General features: G+C 38.0%; 1 protein-coding gene across 2 annotated transcripts; it reads right to left on the reverse strand.

The window, feature by feature from the left end:
• Positions 1-24437, reverse strand: ST7L (suppression of tumorigenicity 7 like). 2 transcript variants are annotated; one of them, XM_064498220.1, is made up of 16 exons: positions 24191-24436; positions 22857-22939; positions 21788-21953; positions 21132-21186; positions 20349-20464; positions 18658-18736; positions 17668-17822; positions 16960-17057; positions 16203-16317; positions 14332-14404; positions 13489-13591; positions 10230-10380; positions 9978-10070; positions 6936-7075; positions 1098-1181; positions 1-547 (listed from the first exon to the last, which is right to left on the reverse strand). In XM_064498220.1, exons 1-15 carry the CDS (start codon positions 24387-24389, stop codon positions 1128-1130), a joined length of 1680 nt encoding a protein of 559 aa, XP_064354290.1. In that variant the 5' UTR covers positions 24390-24436; the 3' UTR covers positions 1-547; positions 1098-1127. The 2 variants fall into 2 exon arrangements, with proteins under 2 accessions (XP_064354290.1, XP_064354289.1); XM_064498219.1 differs by lacking the exon at positions 1098-1181 and having other exon boundaries at positions 24191-24437.
• Positions 24438-24497: the final 60 nt, after the last annotated feature.

Consider the following 24497-nt stretch of genomic DNA (forward strand, 5'->3'; position numbering starts at 1 on the left):
TTAAGAAGCAACCTTTTAATAAAGAAAGTGGAACCATACTTTGCTGTTAACAAATATTTGGAAAAAGGCTTATGAAATCAAATTGAAGCCAATTATCTTCTGTGTCTGCAGCTGAGAAGGAAGTGTCAATACTCGAAACATCTGCTCAATTTGTGCTCTTTCATTTCTTACAAAGGAAGCATTAGCTCCTAGTTGTACAAGCGATTAAGAAAGCAATAAGATATTGCTCAACAAAAACTATTTCCTTAGATGTTTACAGGCTCTAAGGTCAAAGAAATTCATAACGTTAAGCATTGTTACCAATGTACAAGCCTCTGAAAGATACCATTTTGAACAACACAGCTTTCTTTGCTTCCCCTCATCCAGATGTCAGCTAACCATGCCCCGTGGATGCTGCAGGTGATGCTCATGAGATCAACGGAATCAAACTATCATGAAAAGCAGGCTCCACTCAAATTGGAGTCAGCTGATGTCAGGGACTAGACAGCATGAAGACCTCTGTGTTTTCCATTATGAAGCTGAAGGGTGAAAGAAGAGTCCCAAAGAACTGGAAGAAACAGAACACAACAACAACAACAAAAATGAACTCAATTTCAAAAAACCAACATACTTTTATAGGCTTAAGGTATGACCAAAGAAATCCTGCATCTTTCCTCAAGACAATACAGAGCTATATTTCCCTCAGTACTGATGCCATCAAACAGGCTTGTAGAAAATACTAACATAGATTTACATACACCAAAAAACCAACAAAATAAACAACAAAAAAACCACATGTAGGACAACACTGAACCCTCAACATCTATCACATACGAAGCTTTACTACAATTTTGCTATTAGGAAATGGAGGCATAAAGGTTGAGACTTGCTTAAAGCTGATGAGAAAAGGAGGCTGGAGAACAAAACTGGACCTTCAAACTCTCTGTTTTAACTGCACATCTTTTTATCTGAACTGTACTTAAAGCCACAGAATAGCTTCAGTAAGATTGTGATAACACCTTATAGTGTGTTACTACAAAGAAGAATCTGACTTCAAATCCAAGGGGGGGTGGGGGGGAAGGCAGGTCTGTGAAGACATGGCTCAAACCTTAACTCACCCCGCTGTGCTTAGACGGTACAGTCCACTCTCAGCTGGACGCTAGAACGCTGGGAGCACTCACAGGCCAAAGAACTCGCAATACCTAGGCACAACCAGGATGAGTTAGGATAGCAATTCTACGTGCTACAACTCTTCCAACTGCTCTAAGCTCTACGTCTTCAGTGTTATGCAGACTGGGAAGGAGGGTGGTATATTTTCTTCGTTATTCAGGCATGGATTATTTATAGGTCATTGATTCAAGTGTATGAAAACTGAACAGACAATCCAGCAAGGACAGCCCATGCATCCAGACAGGATCTGTATTCTAGATGCCATCTAAACAGTTCCAGAAATAACGACCAGGTTAAAACAAATGGTGCAAACTCCCCTGCACCCTCCCAGCCCATCTCCCCAGTTATTCACTGGGACTCACGTTATCCTCGTACAAACCCTCTTTCCATGAGACAGCAATGACAGAACTCATTTACTTTGAGGGCTTTACTTTGGCCCTCCTGGCTTATATCATAACCTCAAATATTACATTAAAAAGGCTTTTAAAACATAACATTCACAACAGCGCAGGAGCCTTTCATTGCAGCTAGCTTCTTCTCTGCCTATTTGCGTGTGGCACCTTCACATTAAGTGCATGAGTTAAGATGTAGATTAGCAAGGCAAGAAACCTTTGCCCTTGGCATCGACACTCAGCTGTGACAGGAAACTTCAGGCTTTTTTTCTGTGAAGTGTAGAACCACTCATTACACATTGGCAGGGAAGTGCACATCTCCAAACTATACACATTTTCTCTTAGATAAGCAAAAGACTCAAGTGTTTATAAATATGAAAAGTTCAGCAGCTGGCTAAAAACTTAATTCTCCAGTCTCACTTAATGAGCTTTGGGGAAAGTGGTAGGGGGATTTGCTCAGAAAGCAAAGCAGAGTGTCACAGAAAACAGCACTTGCCAGACTGGGGTCTGTTTAGTCCCATATTCTGTCTCTAGCAATGGCTGCTATCAGCAAAACAGCAAGAAATGCTCTAATGGGTAGCTATGGAACAACCAGCAAAAAAATGTTTTCTCCTAATCTTGTAATCACAAAAATTAGCCAATTTTTAATTTAAGTCCCATGACTTCTTTCTTTGCTGTGAAAATACCAAGCAATCTATATCAAACACTTTGGAATATGGATTGTCTTAGGAACTAGTCCAATTCCCTGCACAAGCAAGTGCTTTCAATAAGATACTGGAACATTGTTGCAATTTTTTTCAATAATATTAACGAATAATGATCTATTCTAGTAGCACATATTGGAAAAAAGATATTAGGCCTTATAAAATGGGATATATTTCTTTTGAAGGTAAGCATATTAGCTGTTTTCAGGCACTTCTGACAAGACTGTTGACAGTGCCTGCTGTCACTCTGCATCTGTAATTTTCTTGAACAGAAGACTTTTTGGTGTCTTTATATGACATTATAGAAGGAACTGTGCAACATCACTTCTGCAAGTTTATTCATAGCTACCCAGCTCTCCACCTCTGCAATTATTAAAAATTCATACCAAATAGAAAAAGAATCAGAGCCTTTTGTCTGAAGTTTTGACAGAAATTGTTATGTATGACAGAATATTTTTCAGCTTACTCAGTGAACTGTATATATTAATGTCATCTATTTTTTGTACTTCCTCCCTTCTGCATACTAATGAGAAAATCCTGAACAGCAACTGCTTAAGAAACAAAGCAGCCCCAGATTATCAGCAACAGAGGGATTCTCCAGAAGATCAGAAATTACCTGAAAAACCTGCAAGGCTGAGCTCTTAACCACAACACACACTGAAAGGGTATGCACTCTTTTTGCAGATCATACTGTATTTTCTACTGCTGCATATTCCATTGTCATCACCTAAAATGGCTTGCAGGGTACATCTTCCTCTAGCTGAGGAATATTAAAACTCAGAAGTCTGCGTTTCAAGAGAACTAATAAGCCACAGTTGGCTTTAGCTGGATCAGTAAATGCTCAGCACTTCTGGAAATATCAGTCCCTAATGTCTGCAAACCCCTCCACCTGTGTAAAACATAACTAAAATCCTTCTGGCGCCTAACCCCAAGGCCAGTGAATACAGCGGAAAGACTGCCATCAATTTCAAAGGGAGCTGAATCAGAGTAGGTGCCAGTGCTAAAGACTTTTGTTGATGGTGTATTGGATTGTATACATTGGAACTAGTAAATGCTTCATTGTGATTTTTGGCCACTTGGAATATTTTTAGCAATTTGCCAAGGTTTACCCTGTGATTTATTATGGAGGAAACAAACTCAAGCACTAACAAATGAAAATATGTAAACTCAGACTTTTCAAGTCAATAGAAAGGTATTCAACTTTTTAAAGCTCTTTAGAGTCATGCAACTCAATATATACTCAATTGCTGGAAACAGCTTGATTAAGAAACAACTCAAATGTAATCTGAGTAGTCAGAATTAAGTCATCCAAAAAGATATAGTGAAAAGTTCCATATACCTGATATTTTGCTATTGTCATTCCTACAACTGTGCCCTAGATTTGTTGGAAATTCAGTAATTCCAGTAATTTGTTGGAAATTTATTTTGTATCACTTTTTCACTGAGACCAAAGCACTCTAAGTACCTTATTATCTTGAACTTTCTCTCAATCTACTATATATAATAAAAGTTTAAAAAAAATAGTATCATAAAAAAATGCTTGAAATCAAGAAAAGCAGTTTTTAATTTAGAAAGCTTAAAACATTGGAATTACCTGCAGGTATGACACGAGATAAAACAAATTGTTTCACTGCAGTATGTTTGGGGGGGGGGGGGGACAGGGGGCAAGAGTACAATAATCTACTGAAAAAAGGAAGAATATTAGCCATTACACTATAAATGGAAGTTAACAATAATCCTATCTAAAATAGCAGAAGATGGTGTCAATCTCGGTAGGATGATAAAGAATTCACTTGTCCTCTCCATCTCAAGATGTAATTTCCACTTTTGCTGGCAGTAAGCTAGCATGCTGTGTGGCAGGAACCCCTTTTTCTGTATCTGCCATTGAGTTCAATTGGTTGGTAAAATTATGCAGTGATATGCATGCTGCTTGATCATCTTTTCAGCTGAACAGACACTATCTGTCCTTTCCTATAGAAAATAAGTGAAATAAAATTGCTGCCAAATGAACAAATCCTTTGAGTTTTTTTCCCACATTTGGACAACATGTCACTTGACATTCAAAATGCCATTATGCAAAGCCAACTAACTTGCACAAAGTCTTTTTTTGGTTCAAGAAACCCAGAGAGAACTTCACCAAGCGATTCTTTGTTAGCATAACATTTGACCTTGTATCTCTTTGGAAATCATACAACTTTGCTAATGCAGTCCTTACAGAATTAATCAAGCAGATAGTTAGACCCTAGTTACATGAAGCCAGCCAATTATGAGCAGCACTGAAATTTGTCACTGGCATGTCCAAATACATTTTCCAACATAAAGATCAACAGAACTGTGTGGAAATGGGGCCCCCACTCTCAGACCTGCATGACTTGGACATTGTAGACTAGAATCACTAGCAAAGCCAATGTTTTAGGAACAATGTATTCTTAAGAAAAAAGGGCTTATTTCTTAGGTCTCCATTACCTGGTGCATTAAAATAGCAAGAAAGCAGAAACTCTTTCACTCTGTCTTTCAACTAGCAAAGCTTGAATAAATAATGCATTGAGAGTTTAGTACTCCAGGCACTCCATTCTACTGCATGATTACGGATCCATAGTTCAAGAAAGGCCAAAGGTATTATATGGTATAGTTTGAGAAGAGGGGAGGGGAAGCTGCCTGAGCCATTCTTCCCTCTTCATTGAAGTAAGATGGCAGAGCTTTCAGAGTTCAAGGAAAGCCAACAAGGTGAGAGCCAGTAGCATTCTTAACAGATAAGCAACAAAGAGAAACCCTAAGTAATAAAGAGGAGGGAGAGGAATAAAAGAGAGGGGCACAGAAGGCATCCATAGGAACAACTGCCTCAATAGCAGACATATTTAAAACAGCGCAAATCAGGAATACATCAAAGCATTTTATCCAGCTAAAAAGCTTTGTTATCATTGTAAAGCCCAATTTCCATCCTTGAATAGGTACTAGACTGACAGAACCAGAACACATGCATTAACTACACTGGACACAATCCCCCATCTAGTAACTGGAATCAGACTGGATAGAAAAATCATTGGTCTAGTTTCCCAAAGGTAAGTGAAAGTTAGCTAACTTTTGAAGCAGCTGGCTTGGAAGTGAACGATTAATTTACAACTGTTCTTGTCAGTTCCATTCACTTAATGCTACTAGACTGCACTGCTCAGCAAGAAATCTTTTTTTCTGGGGTCCAATCTGCCTTTCTACTCACTTTTTAGAATCTCCAGTTACCAATTTATTTTTTGAAGCTCTCAACTGCAAACTTCTAAGAGAATAAAATCCACATTCAACACAATGCTCAGTGGACAGGTAGATTCTTCCTTATTCTGCTGGAAAAATCCACTGGTTAAGTGAAGGGACACAAATATGTTTCTGCATTCCAACAACTTAAGTATTTCACAACATAACCACCGTGGCAATGACATTGCTGCTTTCTAACCCACCACCATGTACTTTTCTATAGATCTCAGAAGAATCCTGAGAACACAGACAGCAAAAGCCTGTCATTCATACTGCAACATAACATTTTTAGACACTTCCAAAACCAGGCTGTTTACTGCTGTCCAAGCTGTCCATAGCTAAGTTCTTTAGGACAAGGTAGCACCCTCTCACTAGTTTTGTGTCCTGGAAGTGAAGCAGATCTCCGTAACATTCCACTGGCTTGCACAAAATACTGTCTTTGCAGAGATTTGCCAAACATTGTTGTATGGAAGAACTCAAGTTATTAAACCTTTCTGTAGTAGCACCTTTAAAACACAGCAACTGCCCAAGCAGAATTCTAGAAGACCAGCACCCCTGTTTAGAGAACAGTAATAATGCATACAGCAGAAGAAGCTAAGAAGTTATCATTTGATAAATGATTGTGTCTAAATTTCCTACACAAGCTTTAACACCTCCTGTATTAAGCACTGAGCAGACACATAGCGAGACACTGCAAACATCTGCTGCATGGATGTTCGCATCTCTGATTTTTAAAAGGCAAAGATGTGAGAAATAGTGGTAAAATGGAAATACATTAAAAAGTGTTACAGGGTTTTATTTGATTTCCAACTTTGATGCCATAACATGTCTTACAGGAAGATTTTACAATTGCTATTGTAAGTATTGGAGCATCCATCACTGCTCACTGTAGAGCATTCCTTTGCAAGATAACAAAAAGCAGCAGCAAGTCAAACGGCTTATAGAGAATGTGCAAAGTTTTATTTGTTATGCACAATGTCCTCAACGTGATACAAGATACAGATTTAAACAGTTTCTGCCTCAGAGAGTTTACAATCTAAACATTCTCAGGGCTTAGATTTTAACTCCAGTTGGCTCCTGGAAAAGCCTCTTAAATCAGAATGTAAAAGTTTTTTATTTCCAGGTTGAATTTTAAGCTGAGAAATCAAGTCAATGAGACAGTAAAAGCCAGAGCTGCATTGCATTCAGTGGGCATTCAGGAGTAACCTGATTAAATCAGAGGAAAAAACAAACAAAAACAAAGAGGAAAAAGAGACCACCACAAAAATCCCAGTCTTTTTTGGTAAGCTATGAATCCAATTCTGTCAAGCATCACACAGATCACACAGTACCTTGAGAAGCATGAGACCGACTACAGCCTCCAGCACCACAGAACATGGACCTCAGAATTTCCAAAAGTCCCACAAATTTTCTAAGCAAGCCCCATGACCGAAACAATACTTACAGCTTTAGCAAAAATGACCATCAGCTCAGGGAACTGGTGTGTAAGGAGGGCGAGCATTGCTGAAAAGGAACACAGGCCTGCTGTGAAATGGATGAAAAAGGGAAGTTCCTTCTGTGGGTAAACGGAGACTTCATGAAACGCTGAAAGGAAAATATTAAGAATATTGACATTTGATAATCAAGGACAGATTTCTGAATTAATTATACACTCAATTCTACACTGACAGAAGGCACAAGTGTGGACTCACAACTATTGTGCAGCTCAAAACTTTAGGTCCCAGTACTTTATCCAAACTTTTTAAAAAATTTTCCCCTGACATTAAATGTCTTTGCTTATTATTAACAGTCACTGCAGCTTTCTCTTCTCAGTCTTCTTTTCCACTTGCATGGGATTTATTTTTAAAGCATTTCATCAGGCTTAGTTTTTGATACCTACTCTTTTAACAGGACAGAGGGAAGAGCTATAAAATTTACAAGCTGTCAAAATACACATTCCAGACAAATTACCTAAACCAATTTAAACAATTCAGGTGTTTTCAAACTTTTGAAGCATTAATTCTATTATTTAAAGAGAACAGCATTTTCCTGCCTCTCCTATTTTAATGGAATATTCATCCACCTTAAGTTCGGTAACAATCCAAAACAATCACCAGATCATATATGCAGGCAAGGTAGCTCCATAAAACTTCCCAAAGATTTCTGGTTTGTAGACTACAGTATATTTTTCAAGCAGCTGACAGAGCAGACCTCAAAGAAAACAGCACCAGAACTAGGTTATAAATTCTGTATATAACAGTTCCTTGCAATTTCCAATCTATGGTCACAAAATCAAAAGAAGGTGATTAGACAGCCTAAGGGGCTGGCATACGGAGCTTTCAGCACTCAAGACACTAAAACTGATTACTAGCTGAGGACCTGTTTAGTGAATTTGTAATTACTTTCAGGCTCTGAATACCTGCAGTTCTGACTTTTTATCAATGATTCTGAAAGCTTTTTTTTAAGTGAAAAGAAGATTTCTTTAGACATAAGTAATTATGAAAGGGCCGCACATATTTCTTCACAACCTGGTTTTAGATCTACAAAAGCAAAATTTAGGGAAGCCTTTTTAGAAAACATGAAAATATAACTGTTTCATTATTTGTTTTTATTGTACTAGTTCTTCACCTTCTACCTGTATTTTTTGGTTTTTAATATGCAGCAGACTGAAGTCTGAGGAGGAAAAAGACAGTTCACCCTCCCAGTTGTTTCTGAATGTTGGCACATAAAAAAAAGTTATCACTATAAAAGCAACCCCAGCAAAAATCACTTGTGCCTTTGCCTACAACTCATTAATGACAGAGGGCTTGGTTTTGTTTTGCTTTTAAACCTGTGATTATGGAACACAACTCTGTGGAACATACGGTGTTCCATGTCTAATGCCAGTCGGAGCTGTTTAATGACATCCCAGAGATTATCAGTTCACCTTCTTAACAAGCAACCAGCCCTGCTACTTTATGATACAGTATGACAGCAATGAACTCTTCTTTACCGAGCAAACAAAAGAATGGCTGTTACTACTGAGTAGTGCCATGCTCTCATGCAATGTAGAAAAACTCACCTGATTTTTAAAACAGGGAGCAACGTAAGTTAGAAAACACCACAACATAAATTAGGAAAGGATAGATTAAAAAAAGAGAGAGAGAGAGGAGGATTCTTTTTACACCAGCTGTTCCTACACTGAGATATTAGAATCAAATCCAAAATACATAAGGACAACTAAAAACAATTCTATATGTTCACAGCCATTTGGGAATTGTTACTAGTCAGACCAATTCAGGGTCTTTGAATCATTAATTTGGCCAACGTTATTTTAAATAGATAAGTTTAAAAAATTAAGTGTCAAGATTTCTTGAGGAAGTAGTGCAATAAAAGTGCTAAGATGATTTTATTTATGGGTAGTTTTATATTTAAAACATAACAGGAATGCGTGAGTGATCGTGTTGAAATATGTGCATGTGTTGGTGTTTAATTATGCTGGGAAGTCTACAATTTAGGGTTAGTCACTAACCAAGGAATTCCTTGTGCAATATCCTGCATAAGTGAGAAATGAGTAATTTAAAGCAGTCTGGGGGCAAATTTAAATTACACATTTTAAATATAACTTCAGGCGTTTAAATAGAAATACGTATGTGTAGGTTTGCTTTTCCACAGCTGTGGTCTCAGTGGGTCTGCTGGTACTTTTGCAGTAGCCCTTTACAGTCCTCTGGGACTTGTGTTTCTTCATGATGTAGAAGTTAACCTTAGAAGAATTCTATTAGCACATACAATTAGGAGTCCAACTCTTATCTAAATTAATGTTACTTTCTCAGACATAATGAGTAAAGGTCCTAATGGTTTATTTTCAGGTTGCCTTACCGAAACAAAAAACCATGTAGGCTCATACTTGCATAAAATAATCTTGAGGTAATAGGCAATTGAAGAGCATTTACTCTTCAGTGTCAAGTGTTAGTATAAACCCATAAGAAGATCTAAATGGATAAAAAATCCCAAGAGGCATACTATGCGGCAGATGAATATGTACCAACAAATTAGTCACAGAAACCAATAAACATTCTCTCAAGCTATAGATTAACCAAGGACTTCCTTTAAGATCACAAACACGTTCTGCCAGATACTTAAATGTAAGACTGGAACCATGCATTTACACCTTGCTAAAAGGAAATAGCTCCTCTGCAACAGTAACCAAATCTATGACTTTCAAAAGTGATTTAAAGAACTGCTCCATTTTTTTTGCTCTCAAAGTTGGGAAAACGCAGGCTGAATGTACCACACGTGGAAGTTTCCTCCTGGAAAGACCTATTAGGTTATTACAAAATCAAGCTAACATCTATCCCCATACACATGTAAAGTGCTTAAGGAATATTTGGGAGGGGCATCAACAAGTAGCTGAATCCCCTTTCATGAGAAGCTCAAACCTGAAACCACAGTAAGGTAAACACAGAACACCACAAACTGAATACTTCATTAGGTTATGTTTTATCATCAGTGCTTAGAGACCACTTACTTGGCAACAGTTCTCTGTCTGCTGTTTCTGTACAACTCGGATAGGGATAGAAAAGATGGCCTTTCTCTAACGGGTATGGGATCATCCTAAATGCTGAAAAAAGAGGGAGTGACATTAGATTCATAGCTAAACCAAGCAACCAGATTCCCACAAAGAGAACCAACTATGATTGAGGTGAATAAAGGCAGAGAGATTAGTCTACTGTCCAAAAAGAAAAAAGAAAAAACACCCAATCAAAACAAAGATACTTACTGCCCTCCCATGTACAATGTAGCAGATTTAGAGCTCCTTCTATCCTCTTCCAGTGCTGGAGATGAAAAAAAGCATATGCTACTGCTTCACTGTCCCCTCGTTTCAGAATATGCTCTGGAGGTAGAACTAAGCTTTTCATTTCTAGCAAATACTGAAAGCAAAAGTGGAAAACACTTTGTTACATGGAATATTCTTAAATCCTTATTAACTGTGAAACATGAAGGACTACTTGAGGCCTAACAGAGCACATCACACAGAGATCAACTTCCTTCTGTTGAAGAAATAGCATCCATTTGCACAGGAAAGGAAAAAGAAAGAAACATCAGTGTATAAGGCTCTTAACCTGGGATTTTCACATGCAGAATATCAGGAAAAATGCATCTTCAATGAGGCAAAATACAAACATTTTTGTAGAAGATGTATAAAATATAGTGCTGTTGGTACACTACCAATGAGCTGCAAGTTTAGGCTAATAGAAACCCTGGTATTTTTACCGAGTTTTAATCACTGAAACTTTCAATGCAGGAGGCTAAATATTTTTTAGTTCTCAAGTATCAGTAGCAAATCAGAAATTGGTGATAAGTGCCAGCATGCTAACAAAAGGAAGAAGAATCAAGCAAAATTCAGAAAATCATGGCTTTAATGTGGTTTTCTGTGCTACCACAAAGTATCTCTGATTTCAGAATTTCTCAGCTTCGGCCTTCTTCCTGCATGAGCAGAATACACAATGCACAGACGAGCCAAAGACTACAAGAATTAATAAATTTTCCATTTCCCTTGAAACACAGGATATGCAATTTTGTTTTTTTCATTGTATATTAAAAAAGAGAGGTATTCCTTTTGAACTTAGCTTTTAAAAACAGATAAGTAATTTTTAGAAGCATGAAATGATAGTTCCAGCTCTAGTATTTACTTAGGAGTTGTCTTCTCCTAGTATATAGTGTCTCATTCAATAACAGCCAAAGTTAATCCACACCTTTGATCAATGTGGCTGGCAATTCCTTTGACTGTCTCCCAAAGTGTAAGAATGCAGCCAACTCACCGATTTATTTCAGCAGATGCCACAAACTATGAGATTATTTACTAATCCAGTTTGAGGACTTAACTTTTCCCATTCAGATTCTTGAAGGAATGTAGTAGGGGTTGTGCCCTGGCCAAATAAAGCACATTTACTGCCTGGCTAGGTTCTTCTCTTAGTGCCTTGGGCCTACACTCTGGAGGGTAATATTCTTGCTAATCCTCTCTAATCCTCTTCATTTTTTTTTTTTTTTTAACACAGTAAAGGATCACTCACACAGGGCTGCTGTGGGAAAATGGTCTCAAATATCTGACCTTCGACCTGACTCCTCATGCTCTCTACAGTGCCTAGTTTTCAGTTGTACAAACTGCTTAAAGAGTAAGGGAATGCAAATGCAACAGTGGTGAAGCCCCATTGCAAGGATGGCCTCAACATACTACTGTTAAACTCCATGCTTTGGCCATCTCTGTGCCCATATGTTACCACATGAACAGAAAAAATTCCAGGGTCTGGAAGATTTTAATATCCTTTTTATAACCATAAAACAGACAAGGTATTAGTAGGATTTTTTTTTTTTTTTGCTGATTTAAGAAAGTCTTTTTACCTAGTTAAAATTTGTAAGATACTCAGATGATTGAAAAAGAACGTTCTGCACATTATCAAAACGTAGCTACAGATCTCCCATTTGAAATGGCTTAAAAGTATCATTTTGTAGCACCATAAAATGCTTTCCTAGCTTTTCAAACAAAAGCCATCCTTGTAAAAGCATAACTTAGAGCAAAAAGAAATAAACACTAGTTTTATTTTCCTTATAAAAATGATGTTATCTGCAAAGACAATCACTTTCATTAGACACAAGAACAGAGATTTGTACTTCACATATTCATTCCTTACTGGTTCAGAGGAAAGGACAGACTGCAAATTTAGAAAGCAGATTTTCTTCCCCACTAGTCCACTATAATGTATTGGGCAAGTTACTTCACTTGTTTGTGCCCTTCCTCTCCTCTTTTTTCTTTTTTGTTTTGACTATAAATATTTCACAGCCCATACTCTAGGTAGCCAGCAACAGTAAAATTCTGCCTGGCAGTTTTATCAACTGGTGTTTCAAGGAGCTATTGTAATTAAGAAACTTTGAAGAAATCTGGATACGTATACAATCAGAAGAGAAGATCAAAGTACTGAAACTTAGATTCAGTTTCCTGATTGTCTGTAAAACTACCAAACATATTTTGCAAGCAGACTGCCTGAAATGGTATCTAACTTCTTAAAAATAAATAAATAAATAAAAGGTATGTGAGGCTCCTGAAACAACTGAAGGATATACAAAATAAAAGAACTTTTAGATAATGATAATGCGTTATAATCTTCTTCCCCTAAAGGCAGAGGGTAAAGAAAAATCTGTCTGAGACCGTCTGAAATGAACTTGCTACGCTCTTGATCAGTCATGCAAACAAGCAGCAATTTCTCCCAGCAATTAGCTTTCTCAGTGCACATTCTATTAGATTGGACAGGCAGACAGAATAGAGTGGTTGGATAATTCAAGCCTTCACAGCGATAGTCATTTGGACTCCATGATTATTTGCAGAGGATTATGTCCAACACTATGCCAACTTTCTACATTCAAGACTTCAAACTGAATGCATCACCAATACTAGCACAGTAAAAAGCAAGAAAAGATTTTATTTTCACACAACACTTAATGGAATCTATTACCTTGGCTACTTCGGGTAATGGCAGACATTAAATTACCTCATGTTACAGTACAGATTCTTAATCTTGTTTACATAGGGATGAAGAAAATAAGTGACTGCACATCTTTCAATAACCAGACTTCTGAAGGCATGCTTTAAATACAATAGAAATAAGTATTTTGAAGTATCATGGGTAGTTATTGTCTGGATAATTTAATTTGGCTTCAGGGATTTAAAAGACTTAAATTTATATTTATTAATACTTAGCTTACCCAACAAAGGGCCTTCAGCAATGCATGACTGGATTTTCCAGCACGTTAGAAAATTTTAGCTCGCATTTAAACTTTTTTGTAGCAAAACTACTGAATACTACCAGTTACAAACAACTAATTCTAGCCCAACATTTATGACACAAACAACTCAAGGGCTGGAGTTATAACCAACTTCAAAAAAGCACAGGGCTAGAAAGGCTCAAACCACAAGACAAAGCATAAGATGACTTCTCTCAGAAGAAGATAAAGTAGTTCAACAGGAAATAAAATACTCCTACCTTTGGAACATGAGGGTTAAATTCCACAGCTCTGTGAATTGCTTCCACAGCATTAATTTCTGCTGTACTAAGCCCTCTTTTGGAGGCAGTTTCAGGGGAGAACCTGAAGGGAAAACCCATGCAGAACAAAGCTGATAAACGCTAAGCAGTTGTTTGTTTAAGGTTGAAACTCACTAAGAATTGACTGATTTTTCAAAAATGAGAAATAAACCCTTCTAGCAAACAAATGCAAAGGCTAATTTAGGTATCTTGACTGCCATCCATGCCAATATGACGAAGATATGTTAACCTTTTAGAAACTTCATGCCAATCACCTAAGGCAATTGAGTTCTCAGTCTTTTGTAAGATTGCTGCAACATGACCTTCTAAGGAGGAAAAGCTAGAATCACCTGAGGAAATAGATCAGGAAGAGACAAATACCAATATGAACTTCCACAAATATCAAGCACCTAATCCATACATACAAAAAAAACCCAAAACCTGCTGAACATCACAAGCAAAATACTGAAAACTTAATTTATACAAAAGTACATGTGTGGACATGTGCTTTTGGATAATATCTTTACCTGTATTAATTTTACAGATGCTTAAATTTTTTTTTTTAATTTTGTTCAAATATCCCGGATTTTACACAAAGTAAGCGCATGCTATTTGTTCATAAAGTTTATTTTTTCAAGAGAAAAGCAAAACAATAAAAAATATTGAAAGAATTTTATATAAACAAACAGCTATTGTTTTTAGAAATATAAGTGCTACATGTTGATTTAGGTCTTTTTATTCATACTTTACAACATAATCCAAGATTAGCAACAAATCACTGTTTTGACAAGTAGCCTTGCTTACCTTTCTGAAACAGCTCTGGCTTTTAACAGGGCTGCTGTGTAACATATTGCTGCTGATTTTGGAAGACTAATATCTATGATAAAATAAAATAATTAAACTGTAACATTTGAAGGTAAGACAAACATTTTAAACCCACTTCCTTTGAGCTTAAAGATTTTTATTTGGGTATATCATACAATAAATGTCACGTCTGGAACATTTCAGCTATGATTAGAAACCCTGAAATTCTTAGCCACTAAGCAGTCTTTTGGTGACCAGTCAGTCTCAGATAAAAACTCTGAGTTGCAGTTAGGTTGGAAAGAGTAATTTTCTTCTAAACATACCAAGACACTGAAATTGGATTTAAAGAGAGAAATGCATGCATAAATAGATACTTGAGAACCAGGTACTTTCCCTGTTAACCCATGAAGGTTTAAAATGAGCTTTTAATCTTCACCTAATCTTGTAACTGTATACAAACACAGAGTTTTACAAAATACTGAAAGAGATGCTGACTAGAAGCTGACCAAAAAAATTACATAACAGACAGGTAGAAAAATTTTTAATGAAAATGCAATTTCCATTCTTTTCCAATTCAATGGGAAAAGTATCTATTAGTTTGATGCTTTGTAGGACAACTTCCAAGGCCAAGTTTGAGCTGACAATTATAGATTAGAAGGTTAGCACTTCACAGTACAAATTTACTTCAAAAGCAGACAAAGCCTGGGGTCTCGTTCCCAAGTATCATGTCGTGTATAGTCATATAGCTCTTGGGTTTTTGCAAATCCCATCCTGGCCTTGTCCATCACCCACTAGAAGTTTGGTTGTCAAGTAAAACACCAGGAGGCTACAGAAAGTTCAAGGCTCACAGTAATTCTTCCAGCTGCTTAGGAAAGAAAAAAAAATCAGCACCCTTTTCCTAGGAAAGAAAGTCACAATTTCTGACATTAACATAAGGACATCCTGGCAAAAGAGCAAACGGTTTTGTTAAATTAATAAAAACTCAAACAGCAGAGAATGGATGGTCAAATAATACAAGCACGTAGCTGAAGTGGCCACACACAGGGGCATGAGATTTTGGCAAGAACATCATACTTCCGATTCTCTGAAGCAATGAAGAACACAGACAGAACAGAGAACACACTGACTTCTCAAGGGCATGGAACGCTTGCCACAAAAGTATTGCTTCTACATCCCTCCATTCTGAAGAGGATTGAAGGGACAGTTTTGGCAGCAGCACTTGGTACACCTGGGCGTTAGCTACATGGCAAAACTCTGGGGACAAACAAGTACTTATTTCATTAACATTTATCTAGACCTGTGCAGCACCTGAAACACTCCAATTCAGATGGATAACAAAAGCAAACCACTGCCATTTAAGGGAGCAAAGCTAGCACTCCGCTAAGCTCTGGCAAGCAGACTCAGTATTACAGAATCATCAGACCAAGACCAGAGGATGACAGAAGGGAAAACTACCTTTTTCAGCCTATTTACATCAAATACTTTAAGAGGGCTATGTGACAACTGAGAAAGGCTGATGAAACTATTCATAATCAGGGATCTAGAAGAGATTTAGAAAAAAAAAAAAATCCTTGAGTGGAGGCAAAGTGAACTTCGAGATCTGTTTGTGGATTAGTGGTAACTTAAGAACATGATACTTAATTCATATGTAATTTAGCTCACCTAAATTCAGATAACTCCATCTGAGCTCATCATTTTAAATGGAAAAACTTGACTCATGCTCTAAAAGTGCCTTTTTGTGGGTGATGAGGGGAATCTAGCCAACTAGCTCAGATACTGGTAGACACCTGGCTTTTGGACAGACACACTCTGCCCCCTCACCTATGCGATTATACATAACTGTCAGTATTTTTCCAGCAGACACCACTTACCATCATACTTCGCTAAAACTGCCTGGACATCTGCATAAGCCTGTAATTCCAGCAGTGCCTCCAGGAGGTTTTCATGAATATTAAGCATGCTAAGAAGTGGAAACTCTTTCATTAACTGCAAATCAATAAAGAGAAATAAATTAGGTATGATTATATAGTATTTTATTTGAACTCCTGAAATAGTTAAGAAAAAACAATACAATAATTTAAGCTTTTTCAATGCTCTGTTCTTTTGCAGTGTTGAAAATTGGCATGTAACCAAAAGTACTGCACTATCCCTACCTTAAAGGGGTCACTTTTTTTGCCAGCATTTGTCTGCTGGAAAACAAGTATACTTAGGTGTTCATACACCATACTTTCAGCCCAGATTGGCATGTTTCCCCCAGTGGGCGGGTTTGGTCAGTATATTTTTTGTGTAATAATAATTTAAGACACATCTTGGGCACGCGAAAAATAAGAGTGAAATACGATGAAGTACAAAGTTTGGCTATTTTGACAAGTTAGTCATTGACCCAAGCATGAAGCAAACTGGACAACAAAACTGTGAACATATGCCATTATATAATATGAAAATGTAACTTCTAGATACAGGAATCAAAAAACTGTCATCATCCCCCCAGTAAATAATCATGATGTGCAAATCTCACTGGGAAATAATTCAATTAGATTCACTAGAAAGGGAGTTTTACATGATCAATTTAGACAATGTGACTGAAAAACATCAGAAGTTGCTCACACTTTTTTTTAAATTACTTACATCTCTCATCATTTTCACAGCTTCTCTTATTCTTCCAAGTTTTCTTGCACACATAGCTAGCCTCCTTTTCACATATACCAAAACGTTGGTGTCTCTTCCTGATTAAAAAAAAAAGGAAAATATTAGTCCATCAGTTACGATCCTTTTAAAAAACAAACATGAACACACATTCTAACAGGAATATTTCGAACTAGCTAATCTAGGTGCAGCTGACTGTAGAACCAAAACAGTAAAGATACATTCGGGATTGCTGTCATCATCTTTTGTACACCTCTAAAAAGAAGAAATACAAATCTCCCTCAAAAAAACAAAACAAAAACTTGCAACCTGTTCTTCCCTAACCATGTGTAAAAGCACAAAATAATTACGAGTGCTGTCCCAACCAAAGCCCATCTAGACCAATGTCAGCAATTCCTTTTAACGAGGTTAAATGGCAAAAAAAATTAAGACTTTTCCTCCCTCAAAAAAAATGTTGGCTGGAATAAACGGAGCCTAAACAAGACAACCTGTGATAAATACATAGCATAACTACCACTTTCTAGATTTATTCTGGTGCTACAAAAGATCATATAGCATGTCATGCTAAGCATAGCTAAAGTAGTAAGAACTGCTTCACTGATTTGGGAATCAAACTCAAATCACTAATCATAACTTTCATTTTACGTTGCTGCTGAAAAACAGGTGTTTATCTGATTCAAAAGTGCTTACTCAGCTGTGCTTCATGCTGGGGACTTTGGGAATGGCAGTTTTGAGACTTTCTGTAAATTGTTTCTCCTGCTTTCAGAGCCTGTTTAAAATACTTCTCAGCATCTACGATAGTTGTTGCTTCTTCCTCAGCCAGGAGAACATACGCAGTTGCACAGCTGTAACAGGGGGAAAAAAGGACACAAATTATTCTGAGGGACGTAAAGCTTAATTTTTTTGAATAAGTGTAAAAAGCTTCAGAAATAGAGAGTTTTCGCTTCTGTTTAGCATCTAAGCATTGATGATAGTAAACTGCTGTACCAGAATATTCACTGGTTATGTTCAAATGGTGAATGCCAGGAAAACAGAAACCTTTTCAGTTTTAAGGCAAAATAAACATTCTGAGAAAAAAAAAGTTATAACTGCTAGTAAAATTATTTTCCATTAAATACTTAAAATGCTGTGATAATTATGTGAAGGTCCTTTTTGTTCAGTTTGTTTGTTTTCTAAAACAAAAAGGTAAACTTTTTTATACAAGAAGGAGCAGATTACAAAACAAAATTGATGGCAGAAGTGAGTGAAATTTTTTGGTTTGGGTTATGCAAGTGTATTTTAAAACCCTTAGAACAACATCCTCTATGAACTCCAAATACAGTACTATCACAACGCCATTCCTGATACACCTAGATTTTCATATTCAATTTAGTCTGTTCCACCTCAGCATGAGTTTTCCTGCGTGTTATTCCTACTGATACAAAGATAAAGAAAACCCAAAACTTTCTGAGAAAAAGGGAGAACAAAAGCTACTTTTTCTAAAAAATAGTTCAATACTTCAGTGTAACTGGCAGCCACTTGTGTAATTTTCATACTCACAAACATCCCCCTTAAAGTATTTGGAAACTTCTCTTGCTAATTCTAAATAATTAGGACAAGAAACTGATACTGTGGTCAATATCATGCCATTTAATCTCTCACACTGGAAATACAGAAAATTAACTTATATTCTAAACTTACTCATTGTTCAATTCTAAAGCTTGATAAGCTGCTTTAATCCGGGCTTGAGGGTTTCTCTCTCTCCATGCTTTCTGCATAACTGTTGCAAAAACATTTAAAAGGCTGGTGAGGAACAAGAATGCAGGCTAACACCTAGTTAGCCAGTCAGAAAGGCTGAGGCAACATTGGCTGCTTATGTTTCAATTCTACTAGATTAACATTCACTTTCATTTTGCAAATTTACCTTTGCTAAACAACTACTATAGGGAAGAGTAAACAAACATTTTAATTGCAGCAGGAGCTTCTACTACAAGAAGCAGAATCTTGCAGCATCTGATCATGTCACAAATTTAATCCAAGATAGCAATACCAACAGGAAGATTATTCATTGACCATTGAAGAACTCCTAAACTGAAACAAAAGGCAGCTTACATAACCAGGCAGATGTACAGTTTCTAAATTGCTACAGATTTTTGGAAACATTTCACAAGGTTTGTTGAAAGCTTGGCAGGAGCAATTGTTAAACACCGGTTCTTGCACAGACCTGCACAGAATTTTAATTTAAGCTTTCAAACAGAACTTCAAAGAAAGTTGATACAGTAAGATATGTGTTGCACAGTTACTGTTTCACTTACTTCAGTGTTTGGACAACTGCCATATCATAAAGGGTTAAACAATTTCTTTTTAATTTACAAAGCATGTTTGAGTGGCATAACATGGCAAAGCCAGTTCAAGATATAATATAATCATTTATCATCTTATTGAAAGGTGTTCTAGGAATTAAAAACAAAGGACGAAATCTACCTATTTAAAAGCTTTATTTGAATTACAACTCAAATTCAAAATTAGTCAGATGAAAAGCAAACAAAAAGTTCAGTGAAGCATCTCTACACCCTTCCCCATATGTTTCTACTAGAGAAAAGTGGGATCCCAAACTGGGAGCCAACTTCAACCAGAAGAAAGCTTACTTATAGCTACCATTTTCTAGGCAGAATTAATAGCTTTCACACAAAATATCAGTTCTGAAAGAACTCCAGAACATTACATTTGTGGAATTAAATATCTGGCCTATCTCAAGTATGATAAGAAAACTGAAGAACCTATGCATGTTTCTTTTGGAACAAAACTTTCTGCTGTCCAGCAAGAATAACGTGGAAAAACGTTCAAGTTTTCTTTTGGAAACAAAATATTAGTCTTGGCTTAGTAAGCGAGACAATACACTCCATTTGTGAAGCAAAAACACATCAAACATGTCACAGCTAGCTGACTAGTAATGTTTCCGGAACTTGACAAATTGGTAATAGTTAGCACCTAGTCTGACAATAACCAGGTTGAGTATATTTTCTGCACCAAACATTTGGAATACTATGATAAAATCATGGAAACAGCACAGTTCATCAATAATATGTTTAAATGAGACCACTGCACTGCTTGTGAAGAATAATTCAAGTTTTCAGTATCATATCGTCAACTAGTAAGTGTCAGATCTTAGAATATTTCAGGATCCTGATGCACAGCCACCCTTAAAGCCATTAGAGACAGCACAATGTAAAAGAACATCTATTCAAACACCTAAGTAGTAGAGAAAGGCTACTATTTCACAAAACGTTTCATATGATAGCTTGTGCTATGCTGATGTACATTAAAAATATCCACTTTACACATTCCATATATATATATATCTATCTATCTCATACATATGTCATTGGTACCTGTATCTGAAGGCCGAAGGGCATCCATATCACATGTGAAAAAGTTTTGATGATCTTGAGCAGACAAATTCATGTCGTAATATGTAAGAGGCTCCTTCCCAGTCACCCACATGTATCTTTAACAAGAGAAATTTCAGTAAGATGTGCTGCTAGTAAATGGTAATGCTGATGCCAAGGAGGATATCTGATGTGCTTAACTGAAGCTAGTGCAGAAACCTTATTAATAAAAGAGTGGGCTACTAAGCAGAAGTTTTCAAGTACTACTACTCCATAATCTGTACAGGTTGCCAGGAGGCTTCCTGCAGAGGAAAAAAAGTCTTTTTGATCCTGAAGTTCTAAACGACTGGGGAATGGGCTACCTAAGAACCACCTTTTCCTATGAAATAGCAGAGACCTACAGCACAGCTATATTAGTTCGAAAAGTGAGATTTCAGATTAGAATCACTGTCTCAACATCTGAATAAAATAACTCAACAGCTGTGAGACCACTATTTTCTTAGAGTTTTCCTAAAAGAAGAAAATAAATCCAGAAGCATTTTTCTCCTACTTTGCTCTGAAAATCTGATGATATTTACAGTAATATTTGCATTCTTAACATTGAAACTGCCAAAGTCTGGATAGGTGCTTTTTAAACACAGGATTGGCATCAATCCAAACTTCACCCCTATAATCTTGTAGGTCTTACTGTCTCCCAATAGTATTATTGCAAGCTCCGGGAACGCAACATAAATACGTTCCAAATTAATTTTAAAACTATGCAGTGAGAAATAAGATCATTAATACCTGCTATATTCTGCCCCTCTGAAAAGATTGAGAGGATTTCGCCACACTTTGCACTCTGAAAATGAAAAAAAGGTAAGCACTTTCTGAATTAAGAGGACAAGAAATACTACGATTTTAAAATATAGTAACTACACAGCTTTACTTCAACAACAACAAACAACACAACTGGTTTTAATCAGAGATTTATACAGGTTCATCTCAATCATGATTTTTTTTTTTTAATATATATGACCTTTTTCTGCTCCCTAAAGTTCTGTTGTCCCATGGATTTTTTTCCCCACAGCATTTCCACCATACAAAAGCACATGGTGGAAAAATTAAACATTGCCATTCACATTCATGCAATGTTTATCTTGTACATATTTAGAATAGCAAACATCTATTCTTACTGGAACAGTTCTAACTAAACGTGTAATATATTTTCAAAATGACGTTTTTAATAATGAATGTTTTAGATTAATGATATTATGTAACATATTATGTATCACTTAATTTCTTTTACCATTATTAATAAAACACATTGGTAAAATGTAGGCCTTTCTCCAGTTACTGCAAGCACTAATGCAGAATCAAAACCATTCAAAAGAAAAATAAATTCACATGAACAAGGTCTTCTTGAAGCTCAACAAAAACCATAGGGACACATTAGCAATCACCTGGCATATTCTGCCTGCTAGTCTCATTCTCTCCACTGTTAGCTGAGAAAGCTACTGGTGCTGGAGGGCTGTTTTCTACTCCACCAATGAGGGGCCTCAAATGACTCACAGATACCTGCTCAATGAAAGATGTGCCGTATTTTCGGAAATGCCACCACTCAAACACCTGTCACGAGAGTAAAAAAGCACCAGAAATTTCTTTAGGCAACACTCTTCAAATATAAACACAAGAGATGAAGAGCAAACTGTGAACAGCAAGGACAGCCCCCTGCAAATGACTACAGACGGAACTTACCTACGTACAAATTAACATCAAATAAGCTAAATTCTAAACCCTTTCAGAAGGTGTCTGGATCTTTTAATACCAAAGCGTGCAGTATGGGGAAACTAGACATAGAGGCAAGCTGGGTGTAGCTTTTTCATTTTAGAAAATTAATCTAAAAAATAAAGCACAAAATGAATAGTGAAACTGAGATGTTCTGCCAGTCAAACTCCAAGGAAGGAAGTTTTAAGCAACGGTAATCTAGTTCACTTACTAGAATTTTCGGATCAAAAGCACTACTGTCTCTCTCTTTTATGCTATTAAAAGCATCTGCATATCACAGTCCTTGAGCACTATACAATATTGTCAGCCCTGGACCAACTTATCTGAGTACTTGCATTAGCATGCAGAAATAAGCCATGTTCAAACAAATGGTGTTCCTTGTTATGAAACATTACTACAAATAGTTGCTGAGCAAAATCCACTTTTTTCTTTTAAGAAACATATTTTGCATAATTGCCATACATATAGATATACACATACATACATATACACACACACACCTTAAAACATGCCTGAATTCTTAACAGGCACAGGTTACTCAGACTTATTGAAACATGCAGAATACATAGTGACAGAGTGCTTATAATACACCAGAAGGGATACTAAACAGTAAGTTCCTTTGTAGTACAAAGGCACCCTCTAGAGTCTGTTCAAAAAAAATGTTTATTGCATTTCACCTTAACAAGTTCAAAAGTTGTTTAAAAAAAAACGGGGGGGGGGGGGGGGGGAGAATGGACTACTTACAAATATCAGCCCAGAAATAAAAGATGAAGTCACAGTAAGTGCAAAGTAGAATTTTGGTGTCAAAGTGCTTAAGAATACAGTCACTGTTGAAAGAAACAAAACGAAAGAGTTTATAAGCAGAACCAAAAAACACAAATAATTTGTTTTTAAACAAACAATACTGTATAAAATACCATGCAAAGATATAATGCAACATAGCCTTAGTAACTTTATAGATAAGTTATTTTGTTAGAGAATCCTTTTCTTCTGTCACCTTCTTGTCAGAACTGTCTGTAACATTAGTTAAGTTATATAACTTAAAACCTCTGTGTAAATTTTTGGATAAAGAAGGCTATGATTTCAACTATCTGCATGGCTGGTGAACAAAAACAAGCCATTTTCACACATTATTTTATTTTAATCTAAAGCTGAAAGGTATTGTTTGGATACAAGTTTCTATTCAGTGTTAACAAGGACATCAGGGAAATCTACTTTTTAAAAAAGGATATTCTTGTGCAATACTAAAACAAAGATATAAAATATAACAAAATTAATATATATTATACTATTGTACAGTATGCTGTTTTAGCACATTGCATCTTCTGTATCTTACATAGATTCTCTTTGCTGGTATTTACAGGAAAAAGCAGGAAATGCAGCTTTGTACTGTCATCCTGTCCATGTTTTCTAACTAGAACTACAGACAACTTTTTCCACCTGTTATTTTACATTCTAATCCAGGCTAGCAGGGGAGGGAAGAAGAGGCGAGGGAAACCTAGCGGCATGTGGCACCACCAACCGGGGAGCCGTGCGACCGGCACGACCTCCGCCGGGGCCGCCACATCCAGCCGCTGCGGGTTCAAACTAAGTTCAGGAGCATCATTAGACCGGCAATACGCTCCCCACCACGACAGAAAGCTGATTTATACAATGACCAGCAGCTCGAGCTAAAAACGCCGCCTCTAGGTGCGGGGCGAGCACGCTGCAGCGAGAGCGCGACGCCTCCGGGGTTCGCACACTCATAGGCCCCAGAAGCTGGCACGGTTACAGGCCCCAGAAGCTGGCACGGTTACAGGCCCCAGAAGCTGGCACGGTTACAGGCCCCAGAAGCTGGCACGGTTACAGGCCCCGACGTTAGCGCGCCCACAGCCCCCGGGGCGCCTTGGGGCACAAGCTCGAGGCGGCCACGCAGGCGGCGGAGGGTCTCCCAGCCGCGGCGGAGGCGGCAGCAGCCGGACAGGGAGCCCCGAGCCCGGGCAGCGCCTCCCCGGGCACGGAGGGGCCCGAGGCGCCCCCGCCGCGCAGGCCCCGCCGTCGCCCCCGGGCCCGGCCCGGCCCGGCCCGCCGCGCCTCACCGGCCGCCAGGCCGTCGCGGAGCCGCAGCGGCACCCGCAGCACCACGTAGAAGAAGCCGAGGCCGGCGGCTGCCGCCAGCAGCCCGCGGGCCCAGGGCGCCGCCGCCGCCGCCCGCCCCCGCAGCTGCTCCCAGCGCCGCGGCGCCGCGGCAGCGCCCGGGCCCGGCGCCGCCCGCCCGCTCCCGCCGCCGTCCGCCATGGCCGCCGCCGCCGGGGCACGACGGGATAGGGGCGGACCGCACGGCGGGGCGGGGCGCGGCCCGGCCTCCCTTCCTCCCCGCCTCGGGGCTGCCGGCACGGAGGACCC

The sequence above is a fragment of the Dromaius novaehollandiae genome, chromosome 27 (genome assembly GCF_036370855.1).
Source record: "Dromaius novaehollandiae isolate bDroNov1 chromosome 27, bDroNov1.hap1, whole genome shotgun sequence".
Classification (NCBI taxonomy): Eukaryota; Metazoa; Chordata; class Aves; order Casuariiformes; family Dromaiidae; genus Dromaius; species Dromaius novaehollandiae.